Source organism: Rhea pennata, chromosome 16 (assembly GCF_028389875.1).
Source record: "Rhea pennata isolate bPtePen1 chromosome 16, bPtePen1.pri, whole genome shotgun sequence".
Taxonomy (NCBI): Eukaryota; Metazoa; Chordata; class Aves; order Rheiformes; family Rheidae; genus Rhea; species Rhea pennata.
The window spans coordinates 12,841,889-12,861,941 of record NC_084678.1 but is presented as its reverse complement, the minus strand read 5'-3'; the positions used below and the strand labels follow the sequence as shown (position 1 = coordinate 12,861,941).

The 20,053-nt window shown below is 41.0% G+C and overlaps 1 protein-coding gene across 3 annotated transcripts in view; it reads right to left on the bottom strand.

Moving 5' to 3' along the window:
* VAPB (VAMP associated protein B and C) overlaps nt 1–19,747 on the bottom strand; it is a 35,722-nt gene extending 15,975 nt beyond the window's left edge. For 2 of the 3 annotated variants that reach the window (XM_062588840.1, XM_062588839.1), the window contains exons 1-2: nt 19,555–19,747; nt 3,211–3,363 (exon numbers count right to left, since the gene is read on the bottom strand). In XM_062588840.1, coding sequence (XP_062444824.1) covers nt 3,211–3,363; nt 19,555–19,612 — 211 coding nt within the window. In that variant the 5' untranslated portion in view covers nt 19,613–19,747. The remainder of the gene's footprint in view (nt 1–3,210; nt 3,364–19,554) is intronic. The other variant, XM_062588841.1, reaches the window with a different exon arrangement.
* Between the last annotated feature and the right edge of the window lie 306 nt (nt 19,748–20,053).

The following is a 20,053-nucleotide window of genomic DNA, read 5'->3' as shown; positions in this document are numbered from 1 at the left end:
AGCAAATACAGTGCCATCGGTAGGTAAGAAAGGCATCCAATTCCTACCAGTACAAGGAAGACGCAGGCTGCCCCAAAGCAAGTGTCAGTCAGTAATATTCCGAGAAACTAATACATTGTTCCAAAGCTTCACGGCATTATACTCTGGCACTGATTTTTTTGGAGCGATGAGGTGCACTACTGATTCAGAGCTATCAAGCGGTTGCATTACAGCCAGTCAACAATTCCCAGGAGGACAGATTACATATAGTAAATAAAGCCAATTAAATACCCAGAAGTTGTTAATGAATTAACTAGACTCTAGTGATTTCTCATCAGCAATATTTTCTCTAGATTTCAAGGAATAAAGTCCTATTTTTATGCCTTGTACAAGATTTGAATATATCACTGAAAATAACTGATTCAGAGGCAATGATACAATTCTATTTATATTTTACTTTATTAAATCCAAAATAAGCCCTCTGTTCTTAAGCAGTGTTACTCCAAAGCAAAGGTTAAACACATCTCCCTCCTTGTGAATCTGAACATAATTCTGCTCTGTAAGTTAATGAGTCCCCCTTCAATCCCTCCTGCCAATCCTAAAGATCCCTTCTGTATATCAGAACCAAAGACAGTGCCATTTTGAAGACCCAAATTAGGTCCCAAGCATGGCTTAAAGGAGCTACTGTGAATGCAATATATACAGCTCCATTAAAGAGAAATTCAGCCACAACAGAAGGCAGCTTCAATTTAGGTTTTAAGAAATTAAAAGTTAAGATTTATAACCCCAGAATTCAGCAATATATCTACCTATAAATTCACACGAATGTATTATCTAAAGAACTAGGTATATGTGTACTGCTTGTTTAATATGTAATGCTAATATAAGGACTGCCTTTTATGGTAGCTATTTATTATCATTAAGTTAATATCAACATGAAAATAAGTTGAACATAAAAGCAAGCTCTGTGATTAAATATACCAAAGCAACTTTCAAAATCAACAAAATCGTAAATCACTACAAAGGAAGTTATCAAAAATGGAATTTTTTCAAAGCTATACAGGCAAGAGCAAAGCATAACTTAGGGTTAGCACAGCAATCTCTCATAATGGGATACATTAACTCAAGTCTTGGACTAGATCCATACCTCATCTGGTATATTGCTAGGAAGAGCAGGGATGAAAAGCAAGTAAGATGCTGGCATGCTGGCAGCACAACATAAGGTGTTTTGCACAACACTTGCCTATTTTATGTTTTGCTCAAGGTAGAGCAAAGGGTCACTGTAAGCAGAAGTTTAAGAAAACACTTAAAATTGAGATCAAGCTGACATTTATAAAAGCAATGCATGTGCCAATAAAGGAGGAGAGCCTTTAATTTTGAAAGTTCATCTACAAGATGAAAAGAATCCACATCTTCATAGCATAAAGATAATTTGTTGCTAGAAACCTTGCTAATTTTCATTATCACTTCATTGATTTGTATGCATTTAATATGCTTGCCTGCAGCTAGTATAGATGACAGACAGCTTTACTTGGGAATTGTCCTGAGTTTAAAAATCTCAATTCCTCTCTAGAGGACTTTATTTCATTTACATATTAGTCATTTCAAAGCTTACTGCACATAAGCAGGCCTTCTTCTGAAGCAGAACTGCTTTGCCTGTCCCCCCTGTCGGTACTGCATTGCACTGGTTATCTCCTAACTCTGCAATGTTCTCCAGATATTAACTACAAGTGAGGCACAGTTCTGCAGTCGTATGCATGATCAATTTGACACAAAAGAAATCCCAGAGACAACAGATCAATGTGTGCACAAATGTAAACACACACAAGAAGATTCACAGAATTAGAATCCCGTTATGTTATGCCACAAATTATTTTCAGGACTAAGTTTTATTCTGTTGAAGTAAGCTTTCCAAGAACGAGAATTTTAAATACATTTTATTCAGCAAAAACTGAAGTCCTAAATTTACATTTTGATATTTTACAAGTAAAGAGGAATTGTTTTAGTTCCCAAAATTATTTATCCAGGACAGAAAAGTTTGGCAAAAGACTAACAACAAACCATAAATCCTATCAGGAAGTAGTTTGCTGATACAGACTTCTATAGGCCAGTATCTTGCCTATTGTTATTACATCATATCAAAAGTTATTAAAAATTGGCATGTTTATAGAAATCATTTTCTTAAGTGAAGTTAGGCTTTATTTATGCAGTCTGTCTCTATTACACCTCCCTAATAAAATCATAATAATCTCATAAAATTAAGTTTGAAACTTCAGTGACAAAATGCATTATTTTTAAGCAAAAAAGAACAAATAGGAGAGGAAAAGGGTTTCCAGAAATCCCACAAAGAGAGAGTTACAGCAGAAATTCTCAGCATTAATTGAGGCTACTAGCTATATGCAGTACAACTCTAGAACATATACATAATTTTAAAACAGAACATCTTCAGTAGGACTCTATTATAGTAATGTGACTGAATCATGAAGTACATGTTAGGAATGATGCACCTTTCCATGTTTATGGGAAATATTCGCTTCTTGCATACAGTGTAAGCCACTCCTTTGCTTTCCATTACCAAACTTAAGAGCTACTGATTCACTAGAGAAAAATAAAACCATTAACCTTTCCTATGGAAGAGCAAAGATTTAGTCACTTGATATTTCTAACACCATGTTGCATCTTCACAGAACACAAAATAAGCATGTTTTGAAAGTAAAAATTTTCATTATTACTTATACTAGGTGCAGATTAGCAATTGCCTACACCAATCTAAACAGATGTGATTGCAGTCCACTCAGTTTTACTCTTCGTTTCACATGTCTGTTCAAGCACTTGCCTGTCCATGCGGTGAGCTAGTTCAGTAAATTAAACCAGCAAAAAACCCCAAACCACTCAACCCTCTAATGTCTACAAAAATAATCTCACAGGTATGGCATGGCTACAGCAGTGCTGACTTGGATAAACTGGTTAAAGCAGTTACGAAACTGTAAATCATTTATGTATTTCTCTTTTCCCCCTGCCCCACTCCAAATCAAGACGTAAAAACAAACCCGCTACCACTGGACCAGGCATAAGGGAACTAAAGATGTACGAAATGGTAATTTCTCCACAACATCACATCCTCTTGCTTTTACAGGTGTTCAGCAAAACTTTCAATTGCACAGCATTCCAAGAAATCATCGATTTGATGAAGCTGTTTTTGACTACCAAAAACCTGCTGGAATGACTTACCAGAAACATTAATTGATGTTCCTGCATCGATAATTCCACTGTTAGGCCTTACGCAGTATCTACGTGGTGCTGTGGTCTTAACTTTGAAGCACACATTTCTGTCTGTAGGATTGCCGAGTTTCAGGTTTGTAGTGACAACATCTGTGAAAGGCCCTGAGGAAAACAGCAAAAGTAGACTTTAAATCACCAAGAAAATAATCTCCAAACAGAAGCTAAGCAGCCCCGAAATCTCTGCTCACAAATCTTATCAAGTAAATAGGTGTTCAATTACCGTCTACGGCACTTACAGATATTTGTGCACATGAAGCTAAGGATGTATTGAAGCCTCTGAGCATTTTGACATGTAGCATGCATGAGCACTTACAGCCTAACAGTCGAAGTTGGTCATTAAAAGCAAAACAGAAAGGGAGGAATCATTCATACATGGTGCCAACATAACAACACATTCACATGATGCCAAATTCTCTGTTTGATCAGTTATCCCACTGTAACTATTGAATCAGAGCAAAGCCAGGCTTACAGATAAATTATATATAATACCTACGTTGTTGATGATATATAGGGGAGACTATTAATGATTAGAAAGGTCAATACAGTACATGAACTAGAGAGGAAATTATAATAAAGCAGCTATGATAGAGTAATCTCCATACGCAGGTTGGGCCTGCACAAGAGCAGGATGCCAGCAGCTATTCGAAATGCCATGGTCACAACCAGCCCAACCTGAGCCTGTCAGGTCTTTCCCTTATTTCTTCCCCAGTGATTCACCTGGCTATTAGAAATGAAATAGCAGAAGAAATCTTCATAAATTAGCCTATGTCACCAAGACGTAAACAAATGCATGGAAAGAGGAAAAATTCCTGGATGCCGACAGCACTGGCCTCGATTGCTGTAACAGCAAAACCAGAATTGAACCACTGTCAAGTTCTGTGATAACAAATGCAGGCAAATAAGTGAATTTCTGGCAGTTTCTCTACCTACCTGTAACTGCCATGATCCCCAAGGTGAGAAGAAAGTCTAGTTACAGGTTTATTAAAAGACACTGATAAATCAGATACAGGTAGCAAGTAACTGCACTCTTTGCTTAATTTGCAGAGAACTAAAATTGAAGGAGCATAAACGCAATATTATCAACTGTCTCTGGCGTGAAAAGAGTAACTTCATGTCTGAATAAAATATCTTCATCTATCCTCAGGAATAAAAGCGAAATGGATAAAAAGACTAACAGAATTTTTATCACAGAAATTACAGTCCTAAAATTTAAAGAAGGTAAGCATTACTTAAAAAAAAAATAATAACAACAACCATTCCACTGTTCCTATTTTGTTCCCTTGAGAAAACAGGGTTGATTCTGGACTGCAGTGTGGTTAGCTTGAAAAAAATTTAAGTTTTTTCCTTTTCCACAAATATATCACACAAATTTGTCTCTTAAGATGCCATTTAATATCACTGTAAAAGTATTATAGTCTTGCAACCTTTGTCCTTGATCCAAATAATGCTAAATATTTAAAACAAAAAAATTAGACAACAAAGTAGTGCCACTTCCACCTGCACTCTGAAGAAGTCAGATCTTCATTTACGATGTAAACTAGCAGCAAAAAAATGGAAGCAATTAGATTTTTCCAATCCTATGAGAAAGATTTTACCAAACCTGTGCCTGGTGAAATGCCAAGATGTGAAAGCACATGAAGCACAGCTGTCAGGTTTCCTCTGTGTTTTGCACGCAGAGAGAGTTTTTAGGTCCAATGGAAAATAACTGGGTAGGAGAAGCTGTGAGTTGTTAAGTTAAACAAGTGAAGCTATCAGAAAAATCCAACAAACATTTAGGTATATAAAGACAGTAGCCAATCTTCAAGATAGCTCTAACTGCCTTAAGTCTAATATTTCAGAGGAAATCATTTGATGCCTGAGCATTAAAGATGTGCCTTTACTACAAAATTACAGCTTGAGCAATCCTGATGCAGAGGGAGGGTCGTGTGTACAAAGCCCTACATGATGCAGCTGCATCCTCAACAGCGCTTTACTACTCCGCATGCTGGGACAGATTTCCTGTGGGAAATACCATGTTTTTACTTGGCTGATCCACAAATGCACGCAGAGTATGTGCCCCCCCCCACAGAGCTGCTGTTTGTAATAGTAATGCGAGAATAATTCTTTGCATAGAATAATTTCCAAATGGAGTTACTTACCACTAACATAGAACATACTGAAATATTTGGCAGCACTTTCAGCAGACCAAAATGATTTCTTGTGTACCTAACTGACTTTTCTGCTTCTTTTCTGTCCACTAAACATTAAGTGATTTTTTTTTGATACATTTCTCCCCAGTTACAGGTTCTACAGATCACAGAGCACAACTGTACTAGAAGGCTGACATCTGCTTTCAGCAAGCTTGTGCACAGGCTTATTCCTTTCGACATTGCTATGCAAACAGTGTGAGCAAAGCAGAAGGGAGCAGACACGCATGATGAAAGGTGGTGGTTTCAAGTGCTTAAGGAAAGAATAAATAGCCAACAGAATACTGCTTGGAGGTAATCAGGGTATGGCAATGAAACATTATCAGCCACGCTTGGTCAGCCTGACTTTCTTAAAACTGAGGCCCATGGGCTGCCAACTTCGGTTGAAATGAAACTTTGATAGCCCATTGCTAAAGCCCTAGGGTCAAATCTGGGTTACGGATTTTTCAGCTGGGTGGTGGTAACGGACTCCAGGATAAATACTGTCTAATTCTGCACCGGAGGTACACTTTTGCTTTCTAACATCTGGATTTGCGCACTTAGGGTATAGGCATAAATGGTCACAAGAGACACACAACATCCACCCCTGAGCTTCACTTTTCAAGACGAGGCATTAGGATTTCTAGAATAATACCCAGGGCTACAGTACGATAAAAATGTTCTACACTGCTCCCCAGTGCCTTCTCGTTATCAGCACGGAATAACTTAGTCTTTGTCCTCACTGCAAGTGGACAGACAAGTATATGCAACATTTGGATAATACCTATAACCCCCCAAGGCTGCAAAGCAGAAGTACAATCAGTCAGGTTTTTGCATCTGGATAGCACTTGGGTTAAAACCAGCTAGCTCACTCTGCAATGAGGACAGACTAAACAAAAGCGGTACTCTTAAAATGTTGCCCTTATTTCATAAAGTTCAAAACAAAGGAATGTATTTGTGATTGTTTACAATATTCCTGAAAAAGTGAAGCCTGTATTTCTGCAAACCCAAACCCAGTAAATCTAGGGGCAGGGTGCCTTCTAAATGACATTTCGCCCTTAAAACAATCCCCCCCCCCCCAAAAAAAAAGCAAACTATTTTTCTCCTCTGTTTTTCAAAATCATGAGAAAAATGCCACTGGTGTCATCCCAAAGACAAAGTTATGGGAAACTCAGGGGCTGGACGCGCATCATCCGACATGGGGTTGCCATGGGAGCACGCTGCCCATAGGGAAGAATGCAGCAAAGAGTATTTGGCAGTGAAAGTTTGCAGTGTTCCACAAGGGGCTCATGACATTTTCCTGCCAGTCTGGATAAAGTCAATTTGTGTTCATGCAAACTGTGGGCATCGCATAATATGCAAACTAGCAGGTAATATTTAAAGAAAAAAAAATAAAAATCAGATGTCCCTTGTTCATGCAACAACAAGCAACATCTGATTTTCATCAAATCACTTTTCACGAGGGTTAGTTTCAAACTACAGCTGTGGCTTTCCACCCAGGGGCTACACATACAACCCTTCAGATTTGAGGATCGCAGTATTATCTCAGAATTTGCCATGCTCCATTTCCTATTCAAACACCAGTGCTGTATCAATCTTTCCTAAGAGTGCCATTCTGCAGTGTAGTACATTATAATATCACAGATCATTTTAGCAATTTAACAAAAGCCTGAGAATTAGGTCAAAAGAACATGATGTCAACCCTATTTAAATTTTAAATAAGCTTCATTACCAAGAAAAAAAGGAAAAAAAGAAAAGAAACAAAGAAACAAAACACAGCACAGGCTTGTAACATTGTAACAGCGAATCCAGGCTTTTGATGATAGCTTTTTGTTCATCACAGTACTTGCTCTAAGTTTCATATCACTCTCCTCTTACAGTAATCGTGTTAGATAGCTACATCATTTGCACATGATCGCAATAAAACTATTCTCATCTTAACCAAAGATCCCTGCATTAGCACCACAATTAAACAACTCTCACACACGTACTTTCAATGCAGATATGATTGCTGTAGCCTAGTTTCTGCATGTAAAAGGAAAGTCAGCGCGAGTGCAACAGAAGCAAAGATGTGGTGGCAGAAACACTCAAACCAAAGAGGTACTGTCCTCTACAGACTTGCATGTGCACATGTTGCTGCTGTATCTTCACTACCAACTGCTTGTGTTAGCTGGGCACCATCCCATGGCCACGTCAGCCTTGCAGTAGTCTGTCTCGCTCTCATCCCATCATTTGCCTGTGCTATCGCACAGCGTTCATTGGGCTGCACAGACAGCCAGGCCAGGGAGCTGCTTAGGCTGAAAATTAATCCACTAACAAGAAAGAGCGAGGAGAGGGTGGCAGCAGGAAAGAGGAAAAGGAGAATTGGTTTCCAGGCAGATCAAGCAGCACTCAGAGACAAGCCTCAGTAAAATTGCATCTTCCTTCATTGCAGACTTCTGCCAAATTAAGGCAACAAGGTCTCGCATTTAGTAGGTTAAAGCTGGCATGTCTAGGCGTACACACTGCAGTCACACTTCTCCTTGCAGTGCTGACAGGTTTCTTCAAAGTAATTAAGGCACATGCCTAACTTTCTATGTTTAAACCTCATGTAAATTCCTATCTATTTTTAGCTGGACATCCCCTAAACGTTTTACTGAACTGATACCTGTCAGGGGAAACGCGCTGCAGTAGCACTCAATGCAGTCCATTCGCTAAACTGATGTTAAACTGGCAATTGTTTTGATTAACAAGACTAAGAATAAATTCTCAGCAAGCTGCCCGTGTTATTCCCAGAATGTTTTAGATGCCCTTTCATCACCTATCCCCAGACAACAATTCCTCCTCAATAACACAGACGTATATCCAAAGACAAGGTAATTGGTAAAGGCAAAAATACAACCAGCGCTTCTGCTGAGGCAGCTCCGCTCGATCCTTTGTGGAAAGCAGCAGAACAAAAGAATAGGAGAGGAAAGATATTTCACCATTGTCTAATCCTGTCCACGTGTCAGATGAAAGTCATTAATCACCTGACATATATTAATCAGCCATAGAAAAGTAACCAAGGAGCCTTCAATAGGTGGAGATTAGGAGAGAGGAAACTTAAATTGTTTTGTGGCTACTCTCAAGAGCCTAGATCCTACACGTTGACAAGACGTGCCCCGACTACTGAAAGTCCGCATGGACCAACAATTCATCCATCTCCTGAAAGAGCTGAGTTTACCATGCATGCGTATCTGAGGGTGGAAGTGCAGGAGGTGAATGTGTCGCTCAGGCTTCCTTTGCCTCAGGCTGACTCCTGGCCGTGGGGCATGGAAGTGCCTCCTCAGCAGCTCCATCAGCCCCTCTTGGTGGGACGGGTCTCAGCCTGCCCTAGTGCATACGAACCTACTGCAGAGCCCGTGTTAGCATTAGCACCCGCACTGAAACAAGCACACCCAAAAGCTCAGGCATGTCTCCATCTGAATGTTTCAGCCTTTCTGCTTACAGCTCTTCTTACCCCACACCTCAATGGCTTCTCGGTTTCTTTACTATGCCTCTAACAGCACCTGAAGTCACCTTACTATTTTGTTTCCATGATTTTCTCCCACTTTGTCTGTGTGGGTCTCTACTGTCAATAGCGAGATAGTCTAAATAAAAACACTGGAGACCGTCGAGAGGGCTCACTACTAGGCGAGAAACCTGACTTACTTTACGCTCCCCTTTGAAGTCATATTATAAGTTGATGACCTTTAAAAATAAACACTGAAATGAAAAAGGCTGAAATGTCAAGCAAGACATTTTGAGCTGTCAGCCAGGTTCCTGGGAATCAAGAACACCTAAGATCCAACCAAATTCTCCCTCCGTCTCACTTGTCTTTAGACAAATCGCTTAAAGGCTTGATCTTCTGCTATTAAAAGCCTTAAGAGTTGATAGCGACTCCAAAACAGAAGCAGGTTTGGACCCTTACAGTTTCTCTCTCTGCGAAGTCAGGAGGATACTTATGTAATTACAGAGAACCAAGATTAATGTTTTAAAAAGCACTGTATGCCAAGTTTTAATCATCATCATCATCATCTGGCTCTGCAGACATTTATAATTAAGTGAGCATCAGCAACTTTTGAAATCAAAGAAGTTGAAGAATGAAAAACAAGAAGTGCCTGTGTTGCATAAACATCTAATTTCACAAGTAGCTTACTGAAAGGATCCAACAATCCCAAATTTGGAAGTTATTTTTAAGAAAAACTTAGGCAGCTCTTAAACCTTCTGTAAACCATTCATAACCCTTTCAATCTCAGCCCAGATTTTAAACGGAAGCACCTATAAAACCGTGCCCTTGCAGGATCAATTTCTTTGCTTCCAGTGCCCTTTTGGGTGACGACAGTCATGCAAAGAGCAAAGTGGAAGGGAGTGAAAAAGCCATTTTCACTTTTGCTATGCCAAGCAGTAGAAACTTTGATGAAGAAAATTGTTACAAAAATCCAAATGCATTCCAAATCACTCCCCAAGAATTAATTTATGCAGAGGAATATTTTTTTAATTACAGAATTGATTAAATAATCCAAGGGAAAAAAAGAACAGAGAACAACAACAGTATTACCTGTTCCAGATGCCAGACCTGGAGCAGGGTTGACAGTCTGTAAATTACCCCATTTGGATGGATTAATCAGTGTCCTTCTCCAGCCTATTTTGACACAACCTATTTTAGCCAGAGCATGCATTATGCTTAATGGAAGGAAAAAAAGTGACACAAATACAAATATGACACTGAGGACTATTATCAGGACATTAATTAGTATATAATGTTTGTCACCTTCTATATCCTCAGAGGATCATTAACTGTTTGACTTCACAGGTTTAGGAATTGTGAGGCCACATATAAGCTTGCCAAGAGAAATGAAAGAACATGTTCTTCAAAGAATTTTTGTACAAGAGTAATTTGTGCTGATTTCTTCAGAATTTTATTACATTCAAAGATTTACAGATACTGTAAGCAACAAAAACAAACAAGAAATATTTTCTCTGCATCTTAAACTTCAGATTTATTTCTGCATACAATTGAATAACTGAGGAACTGATAGCAGAAGCGGCTAGCTTTGACAGGTCTCAACAGTTCTTTCATATCCTTTTCGATTTGAGTCCCAAACGTATCGCATTACATTGCTCATTCCATCCACAGTATGATCTATACTACCTCTCTCCAGGTATGAAAAAGACTCAGAAAATAGTGGCATACTCTGACAGCGGAATAGTTATTATGATGCCATGGTTATTGAAAGAGATGCAACAGTGACATCTGCTTATTCTACACAGTCAGAAGCCTCACTTATACAGGCTGGCGGGTGTTGAAAGGATCCCGAAACAAAGCACAGCCCCTAGCGAGACGCAGCGATCCAGCAGCCCAGAGCCGCGAGCAGCACAGCCACCTGATGTGCAAAACTCCCAGCAAAACTGCTCATAGTACCAGCTAAAGATGCTTAAAAAAGGGGGGGGAGGGCAAAAAACAAACAAAAAATGTTTTCTAGAGCACTTCCCTGCAACAAGCATCATGATTTCATTTCCCCTTCCCCTACCTCCTGAACAACACTTTTCCTTACACTTCTTGTAAAGTAATTTTCCTCAGCTTTAAATTAATCACTAATCTGCATTTCAGATGCATATTACAAATGGTAGGGAAGGTTCAGCTTAACTACATCAATTTTATGCTCACATATACTCTTCAAATACACAAATTTGACAAGTAAGTATCAACTGCGCAAATATTTTAAGTGCAAAATTATGCATAGATTGCAAATATCAGAAGAAATGAGCAAATTATAGTTTTGGGAATGCACAATGAGTAGCTGCTTTTCTAGCAAAAAAAGAAATTAAGATACAAATTATATTTAAAAATAAAAAGGAAATTTGAATTTAGTCATATACACTTCTGTGGAAGAGTTTGAAAACCAGACCATAAATTCTGCTTTCAGGATCAAAAAATAAGAAAAATCCTAAACAACCCCAAAATTAGAAATTTAGTCAGAAGCAATGAGAGAACCTAAAACAAAAGGGAAAGATACCTTATGCTGTTCTAAGCTGTTTGGCATAAAACAAGGTACAAATGTGGTATCATCCTCCAAACCTAACTCCCATAAACATCATCTGCTTCACTATATGAGTGACAAAACATAATTACAATGCTTGGAGCGACTGGAACCCAGTACTTCGGTAATTGGAACTGTAAACACCAGTATGCACAGTGTAACAACAGCTATATAATAAAAAACAGTAACAACAAAAAAAGCTTGCTGCTGTCTGGTGAAAATGAACAGATCCTTTACAGAAAGGCCATAACAGGAAGGACTGCAAAACAGAGGAAATTACATATGCAAACATTTAAAGAAAGTTGCAAAATACACGGATAAGCAACATAGCATGAGAAGCAATAGTTGCAAATATGAATGAAAGCAAGAATCCAGACATGAAAGCACACAGTGGAGAGCAGTCATGGGTAAGACGAAAGAAGCTGCACTTTTTTGAAGAAGAAGAATTAGACAGTTATTTGACATGCCTTCTCCAAGCACAATTAACTTAACTAGATCTTTAAAAATGTTTGCAAAAACTTAAGTTTGGCTCCATAGCGAGTCCCACACCTACATCGTTTTATAATTTGTGTTGCAAGCAAACAGATCACCAGGCAAACCTCCCCCTTCTCTGTTTTTTTCCACCCCTCATTGTGGAAATCAACCAAGAAAACAGGATTAAATTTAGAACGGTGAAATCTTTAATCTGTAGCACGATGGTAGGAGGCACTTCGTTTGCAGCTGAGAGAACTAGCCACTAAAGGAATTTAGTAAAGAGATTATTTTCATAAAGTATTTATAATAATGTGGGATAAAGTACTGCAGGCAGCAGCAAGACCCAATCTATATATTAAAAAAAAAAAAAAAAAAAAATTTGAGGCCAGAAGAATTACAGTTGAGGTAGGCAATTTTCAGAACAGTTATAACACAGGAGGACAGACTCAGTCAACCGAGCGTGGACTTATCTTGCTAGTGTAAACAGTCAGTCACTCCTGTCCACGTGCATTTTAACGCTACGCTGAATTAAACATGGAAACAGTGATTTGCTTTGTGTACATTTTCAATGGCAACAGAACTGTGACAGCTGTTCCAGACTGATGGCACAAACTGCCCTCTGTGACAGGGCTACCCAGCAGGGCAAGTTTCAAACTCGACAGTAGCCCAGGCATATTAGAAAACATCCTATATGCCTTCTGCGGACAAACTGTTTCCATCTCAGTCTACAAAGCAATAGTATGAAAGGATTTCTATATTAAATAAATACTGGGTTAAAAGCCCTCCGGTAGATTTGGCATGAGTCTGGCCCTTACTTTAGATAAACTGGTATGTAAGTCCTGGTGTGCACACACACACGGGGCTGCTCCTCTGCCCTGGTTATCAGGCGGACAGACGATGAACAGAGGCTTCAGCGCTTCTTCCTGCGGGAAGTGTCATGACAGCGCCGGACTTCCTCACGGGGAAGAGGGAAGGAGAGGTCGAATTGGGAAAGAGTTCTTAATCTAAGCAGATTCTCACTTAAATCAATGAGGATTAACTTAGAGAAAAATACGGCTTCCAGCAGCACGATGATAATGGGAAAGATCACACTCCGCACAAAAACAAAGATGAAATTTCAGTCTGAAACAACAGCTGTTAACACAAGCAAAACTGTTACAAACATCATCAATAAAGCTTTCAAAGCCAACCAACTGCACTGACAGAAGAAGTAAAAGGGCAGTTATTGTACCAACTACGGGTTGCTTTCAATAATTATTAATTGTTGCCAGCAGGGAGCAAACACAAGACCAATACGGTAACAAGATAGTAAAAAATGTGTGTGACTAAGATGTGGGCAGAACTAGCAAGGGTCACTTGCTTCCTGCATTCTCCCCAGCCAGGGGAAAATCTGTGTTTAGAGGCACTCTAAAAGCAAGGAAGAAACAAAACCTCAGGTCACCCAGCTTTCTACAAAAAATGCACTGCAATATACGTAAAATTTGTTTATTTTACACAAAACACATTTGGTGCAATATCTGCCAGAGTTGGATGAATACAACAAATCAAGTTTCTTTTAAAAATGGTTAAAGAAATGGATAAAAAAAAATCTTAAATGGTTCACAGACATAAGCTGCCCTAAGGTCACACAGCTGGATCATTCACTATGGTGATGATGCCATTTTTTCCAGTTGAATTTCAAAACATTTCTGACAATCCATTCAAAGCTTTGCACTGCAATTTTTACTATAATCCAGGCACCAATTCTGAATATGGTACAATTAAGCAAAATTAAATCTGATGTTCAAATATAGCTAATCTATTTAAAATGAAATAAAGCACTGCATGGCCTCTGTTCATAAGTTTTTAATTCATAAAATCTGTGGAGTTGGGGGGAGGGGGGGAGCAGTTTGATTTCCAGTAAGAAGAAACTACCAGAAACTCCTACTATGCAAATTTGTGCTTCATATCCCAGGCTATACAACACTGCACAGGGCATGCAAGGTAACAACCCGCACATAAACAATATATTCCTAAGCACCTGTGTGGACCTGCACCTGCTATGCTGCTTTACCTGTGTCATTATTTTGACATGGTGGCCGCATCCCTTGAATTTAAGGCAACCACCTGGTACCTTCCGTTTCCATATTCATTTTCAATATAGTCTGTTCCAAGATATATCTTCTGGAGAGATGAACAGGAGACAGATTCCATCATCCAAATCAGACAGGCATTCTGCTACCCTGATGGACTTTACATACTAATTGAAAAAACTTTTTTGCATATCATTGTAATAACTCCACAGCTCAAACTGAGCAAGTGCTTCTGCTTTAAACACCTCCTTTAAAAGAGGGGTTAAAATTTTTTTTACTAAAAATTCATTTAGCTGAAAACTGGCACACAAATTTCAGAATCCTCAGGAATTGCAAATTCTGAATGTATGTGCTCCATACAGTAAAGGCAAATGGTCTATCATTTTAAAAACACAAAATACCACAAAACTAAGAGAAGCAACTACATACTGCCTTCAAACAATAGCTGCTCATGCTGATCTTATCACTGCATTAGGACCTTCCTCGAAATAGTAATACTTTGATCCCATTAATGCTCATTACTTCAAATGCAGTTCTCAGAATCCTTGCAGTACAAAATGCTCCAACAGCCTTTAACCCAAAAACAACATTTGCTGAAGCCATCGAACCGACTGTGAGATTCTGGAAATGATCTCAGGAGGCCTAAATACATTTAGTAGACTGAACAGAAAAAGCAGATAATCTCCTTGACTGCTTCACATATCTCAGGTAATGTTTGTCTGACACCTATAACCAAAGATGTATCCTATTGAAAGTTTCAGATTTGTGCTGCCCACACACCTGCAATGCCTCCCCCCTTACTCAGTGAAGCTGCTGGTGTCTATAGTGTACAGAACACTAATAGATTAAGGAAACTCAACAGATGCATAACCTTCAACTTTCCTTTGACTAACTCCCACCTTCCAAAAAAAAAGGGGAGGGAGGGGGGAGAAAAACAAAATAGCAAAAAACCCCTACTGTCATGTGACATTCACAGTGCACCAATACACAACTGTCTTGCCTTTATCTTCAGTTCTTTTCCTCTGAATGCTGCTCCTTTTAAGTTAAGTTGGTTTCTAAAGAAAGTGATGAGGTAATTATAAAGGTAACACTAATGATGTGCTTGAAATTAGTGAGAATCAGTGAACGCAGCAAGTCTGTACAACTATGACGGGCACTTAATAGTTAGAATAAGCTATTGATTTTACGTGTGTTGCAAGAATAGCTAGTATAACATGAACTTTAGATATTTAAAGTGTCACCAGCAAAATGATTGTGGTTGATAATTGGGCCACATATTTCGATTTGTTCAGATTTAGCAAGCCTGCCTGTTACTTAAATACTATCTTCTCTTGCTTTTTAAGCACATAACTTGAACATCAAATATGCAGAGAGATGTGAAGGTTTACTCAGATTTGATCTACCAATGGTTTTATTAGGAATCACAGTAGAGAATTAAAGGAAAGCATAGACTGGTACATTTTCTAGCAGAACAGTGAATGGCCAGTGACACAGTAGCCCTCAAAATGTAAAGAAATCCTAGTACTGCCTGCCATCACGCTGTGAATACCAAAAGGTCTCTAGGAGTTTAAAGAAAGCAGTGTATATTTCCAGCTTAAAAAACCCCACATATTAATTATACTTAATAGACAATATTTCAGAAAATTTTCATTGTAAATTTTAGATTCTTAAACATAGCCTGTTCTAATGACAATGGCTAGAAATCTATTTATGTGCAGAACAGATTGAGTGCAGAAAGTCAAATCCCTCTGAATAACTTCAGTGCTAGAATGTTTCAAGCATCATATACAGACCATGACAGGGAAGGAGAGATTATTATATAGTTTAGTTTCAATGTCCTACTAAGTCCTTAACCTCTCTTCTGAGGCTTGACAATTGCAGATTCAGTAGAGACAAATTCTAATACCCAAAGATAACTGAACTGCTGGATTAGAAAGCCTTAACAAAACATCTGGTAAAAATCAAACATTCACATCAGATACAGGAGGTTTTGCATTGCTATAATGCAATGCACAGATCTCATTACGTTTACAGAGTTTTGTCTGAGCGGTTTGAACTACCTCATTTGGGACCGGTAGCCATCTAACCTCGGTAATGCACAATTATAGTAATATACAAGCCTGCATGGGACTTTGGCTACATGCTTTATTTACAGTGTTGCAGATAGAGGTGTTCTCAGTCCAACAGTGTAAGAGCTGAGGCCACACCTTCGAGCTGCAGCTCTGATGTACTTGGGAGGAACATCTGAGCCAGTGACAGGTGATAGCTTGGAAATAATATCACCAGGCCTCAAGCCAACTCTCCAGCAGTACTGTTAAGAAAGGAAAGTATTGGCTTCCTGGCTTATTATTTTGCCCTTTTCAGAAAGCAAAGCTACACATACTACACATATACACAGGTGGAAAAATCACGCACTGGAAACAGTATCTCTAATTGGCAGTAACTTGCTCAGTTTTGTGAGGAACTGATCCTGCATCTTACAATACCGCTCTTTGCCATTTGGGGAGCACTGCAACGGAGTGCTGAGTCATAAGTCCAGGCTAACCTGTGGCAAACCACGAAACACACTGCTGAAACCTACCTCAGCCCATGCCGCTTCCACGGAGTACACGAGCTCTGTGGATACCTTCCACTAGAAACCACCCTCCGAAACTCCACATCTGCAAAGTATGCAACAGCAGCTCAAACCTCTAAGAAGCCAGGCAAGCTCTAAAACAGTTAGATTCTAATAATTTCACTTGCTGGCATTAAACAAATGATCTCTACTCCAGATGGCCACACGAACCTCTGCTGCAATCACCTCTGCCTCGCTGGGCAGCCATCCTGTGATGTGAAGGAGGCAGGTGCCCTGCAGGAGGAGAAGCGAGGTGCTGTAAGTAACAACCATACCAAAACACATTTAACACCAGGGGCCACAATTACAAATGCACCCATAGCTTTAAATCTAGTATTTCCTCACTTTCAAGGGCTTGACTACATACCTAACTCTTGGCAGATTGTTTGATGTCATCTCCTAGATTTATGAAAAAAATAGAGCATGCAAGTGTTATCATGTATAACAGCAATTTTTTTTTCAATCATTCTTTGGCAATAAAATATGAACACTAAACTTGTAGCTCTCCCCTTTCCCATCTAGGCTACAAGACTGCACAGACTGATAAAAGCAGGAAGTCATTGGCAGGGAAGTAAAGCTCCTATTTCACATGGCATGAAAGATCCTGATAAAGGAACGGGCACCCATGGCCACATTCTGGTCAGGGCAGGAGTGTGTCTTGCCTTCTGCTGTTCGCAGCAGTGTTTCAGTGCAGCACATGCTCCTGATGCTATTTCAGAGCATGTGTGTAGGAGATGGGCGTAGGAGATGGAGGAAGGGAGAAAAGGCAACCCCTGTTAATGCTCATGTGAAAAATATTCTAGCATGAAAACTCGATTTTTTTTCAAGCGTAAGTCACAAACACAGCATTTTGAAACAGAGTCCCAAATGAATCTAGAAGATTTGCTGCAAGCCTTGGAGGTGCAAAAGCATCTTAATAAAGGCCTCCAAATCCTTTATAAGGGAAAGTGCTGGCTAAGAGGAAGATGACTGCCACCCCATATGGAGGTATGTTATAGAAGAAATCCTCACTTCAGTCTCTTAATCCCTGCTTTATCTTTTCTTCAACGTCATACCTCGCCCTAAATATTATATTTACAAATTATACAAAGCAGTATAACGAAATTAGAGCTAAGCATTTGTCTGCCTTCTCTACACATCTGTCTGCCTTTTGTCGTAGGATCGTCATGCATTTCCAGTGCTTGTGAAACCTAGCTTTCAATCCTCATTGACACTGCTTCCCTAAAATAAATGTCAGATCTTTTGGCAAACACTGGCGAAGGAGGACAACCGTAAGATGCTTAACAGGCTCTACAGGCATCTTCCCGTTTTCATCTGCTAGCGCTCTGCAAAGCAATGCTTTGGACATGAATGCAACTATTTATAAAGGTGAGAAAGCCATTACTGCCACATTACCAGGCAACATATCATCACAAAACCAGTAGGAGAATTGCTCAGAGGAGGATTTACTTCATGAACTTCAAATTTACTTCATTACTTCAAATTGGCCTTTCCTGAACAAAGGGTAGCGGCCAGTTTTGTTTGTTAGCAAAAACCATACGAGAGAATTTATTGCTGAAGCATATGAAAGCATAACATCAAGTCTTACTGGAACAGTAATATTTAAACACACTTAAATTAAGCTATTTAATAGCTGCAGTTAGTCAAGAAACTTTCTACATTACATGAAATGTATGTTACTGGCTAAAGATTCGACAAAAGAAAATCATACAGTTAGTTGATTTAGCTTTTAACAGTTACTGATTACTTAGCCTGGAACCTCAAGGCCAAGCAGTCTGGCTAGTTATCTTTCTTGCAACAAAGAACACAGTTGAGTTGTTTTAGACCATAACATACCTGCTTGTGATGAAGTTAAAAAAAAAATCCAAACAAAAAAAATGCCAAAATGAAAAACACAGTTACATCTCATGAGCAACTCCGTGCCAATCAAGACCCCACTTTTTGCCCATATTATTCTTGGATTTGTTTGCTTGTTGGAAGTAACTGTACTTTTATTCAGAGTCAGAGCTGATTTTCATCTAATCATATTTAACATTAAGAATATTAAAGCAATTGTTTCATTCTGAAGTATGTTTGACACTGCTACCATAACAACATGCAAATACTTCAACTTGCAACCAAAAGAGATGCATTCATTCCTCCCAGCGTTTATTACCGTGCTTTTTTGTCCTCTTGAATAAGCCCTCTTTATAACATTATTTTTGAAATATTATTTCTGATATATTTCTAAATAACAGCAGATAAGGAATTCTCCTCTATTTAATAATGAATAGAAGCCTTTTTTTTTTTTTTAAGCATTATTTTACCAGCTGCTGGTAAATAAATCTTTATTTTTAAAAAGAACATTTGCCAGATATTTGTACAAAGCGACACAGCACCTCTGACTCCGGTAGCATAAATAAACTCGCCGAATGCTCGTTTGCAATCCCGGAATATCGTGTTACAGAAGCGCCCGCGCTCGGGTTACGGCTCCGCGGCCGCGCGCCGCGCCTCAGGCCAGGCCGCCGGCGGCCCCAGCGCGGCGCCCGGAGGGGCCGCGGCGCCCGCAGCCCTCGGGCCGCCTCCCGCGCGGCGGGGAGCGGCCGCGCAGCGCCGCCGCCCGGGAAGGTCAGGCCGGATCCTCCCCCCCCCCCCCCCCCCCGGCCTCCCGCGCACACACGCACTTTCCCCTCCGAGGCTGGCGGCCGCCGCGGGCCCCGCGGGCAGCGGAGCGGAGCGGGGGCCGGGCCCGGAGCGCTGCGGCGCCCCCGCGGCCCGCTGCCGCCGCCCGGCCGCGGCAGGCGGGCGAGGCCCGGCAGGGCGGGGGGCGGCGGCGGCGAAGGACATCTTGGCGGCGCCCGGCCCCGGCCCCCGGAAAATGGCTGCCGCCGGAGCGCAGCCCCGAGCGGCGGCGGCCCCGCGGCGGGGAGGCGGCGGCCGCCTCGTACCTTTGAATTTGAGCTCGTGCTGCGGCTCGAGGCTGAGGACCTGCTCCGCTTTCGCCATGTTCCTCCTCCTCGGCGGCGGCGGCAGGCGGAGAGAGGAAGGGCCGGGGAGGCGGGGAGGCGGGGGGCGGGCGGGGAGGCGGGGGGCGCGCCCGGCGCTCCGGTCACCCCCTCGCCGAGCGGCCCCGCGGCGGCGAGGGCAGAGGCGCTGCGGCGGGCGGCGGCGGCGGCGCGCAGAGGCCGCGCGGGCAGCGGCGCGGGCAGCCCGAGGCGGCGGCGCGGGCGAGGGGGCGGGATGATGCAGCGCGGCGGCGCCGGAGAGCGGCTGCGCCTGGCGGCGGCCGCCGCCCTGGCCGCGCGCGGCACGGGAAGGGGAAACGCGCGGCCTGCGGCCCCGGCGGCCTTTTTGGGGGGAAAAACAACCCGGCTGCCAGGTCACCGCAGGGGGTTTAAGGCTCCCGCTACGTAAATGAAGAAAAGACACTTCCCCCTCCCCCCGCCC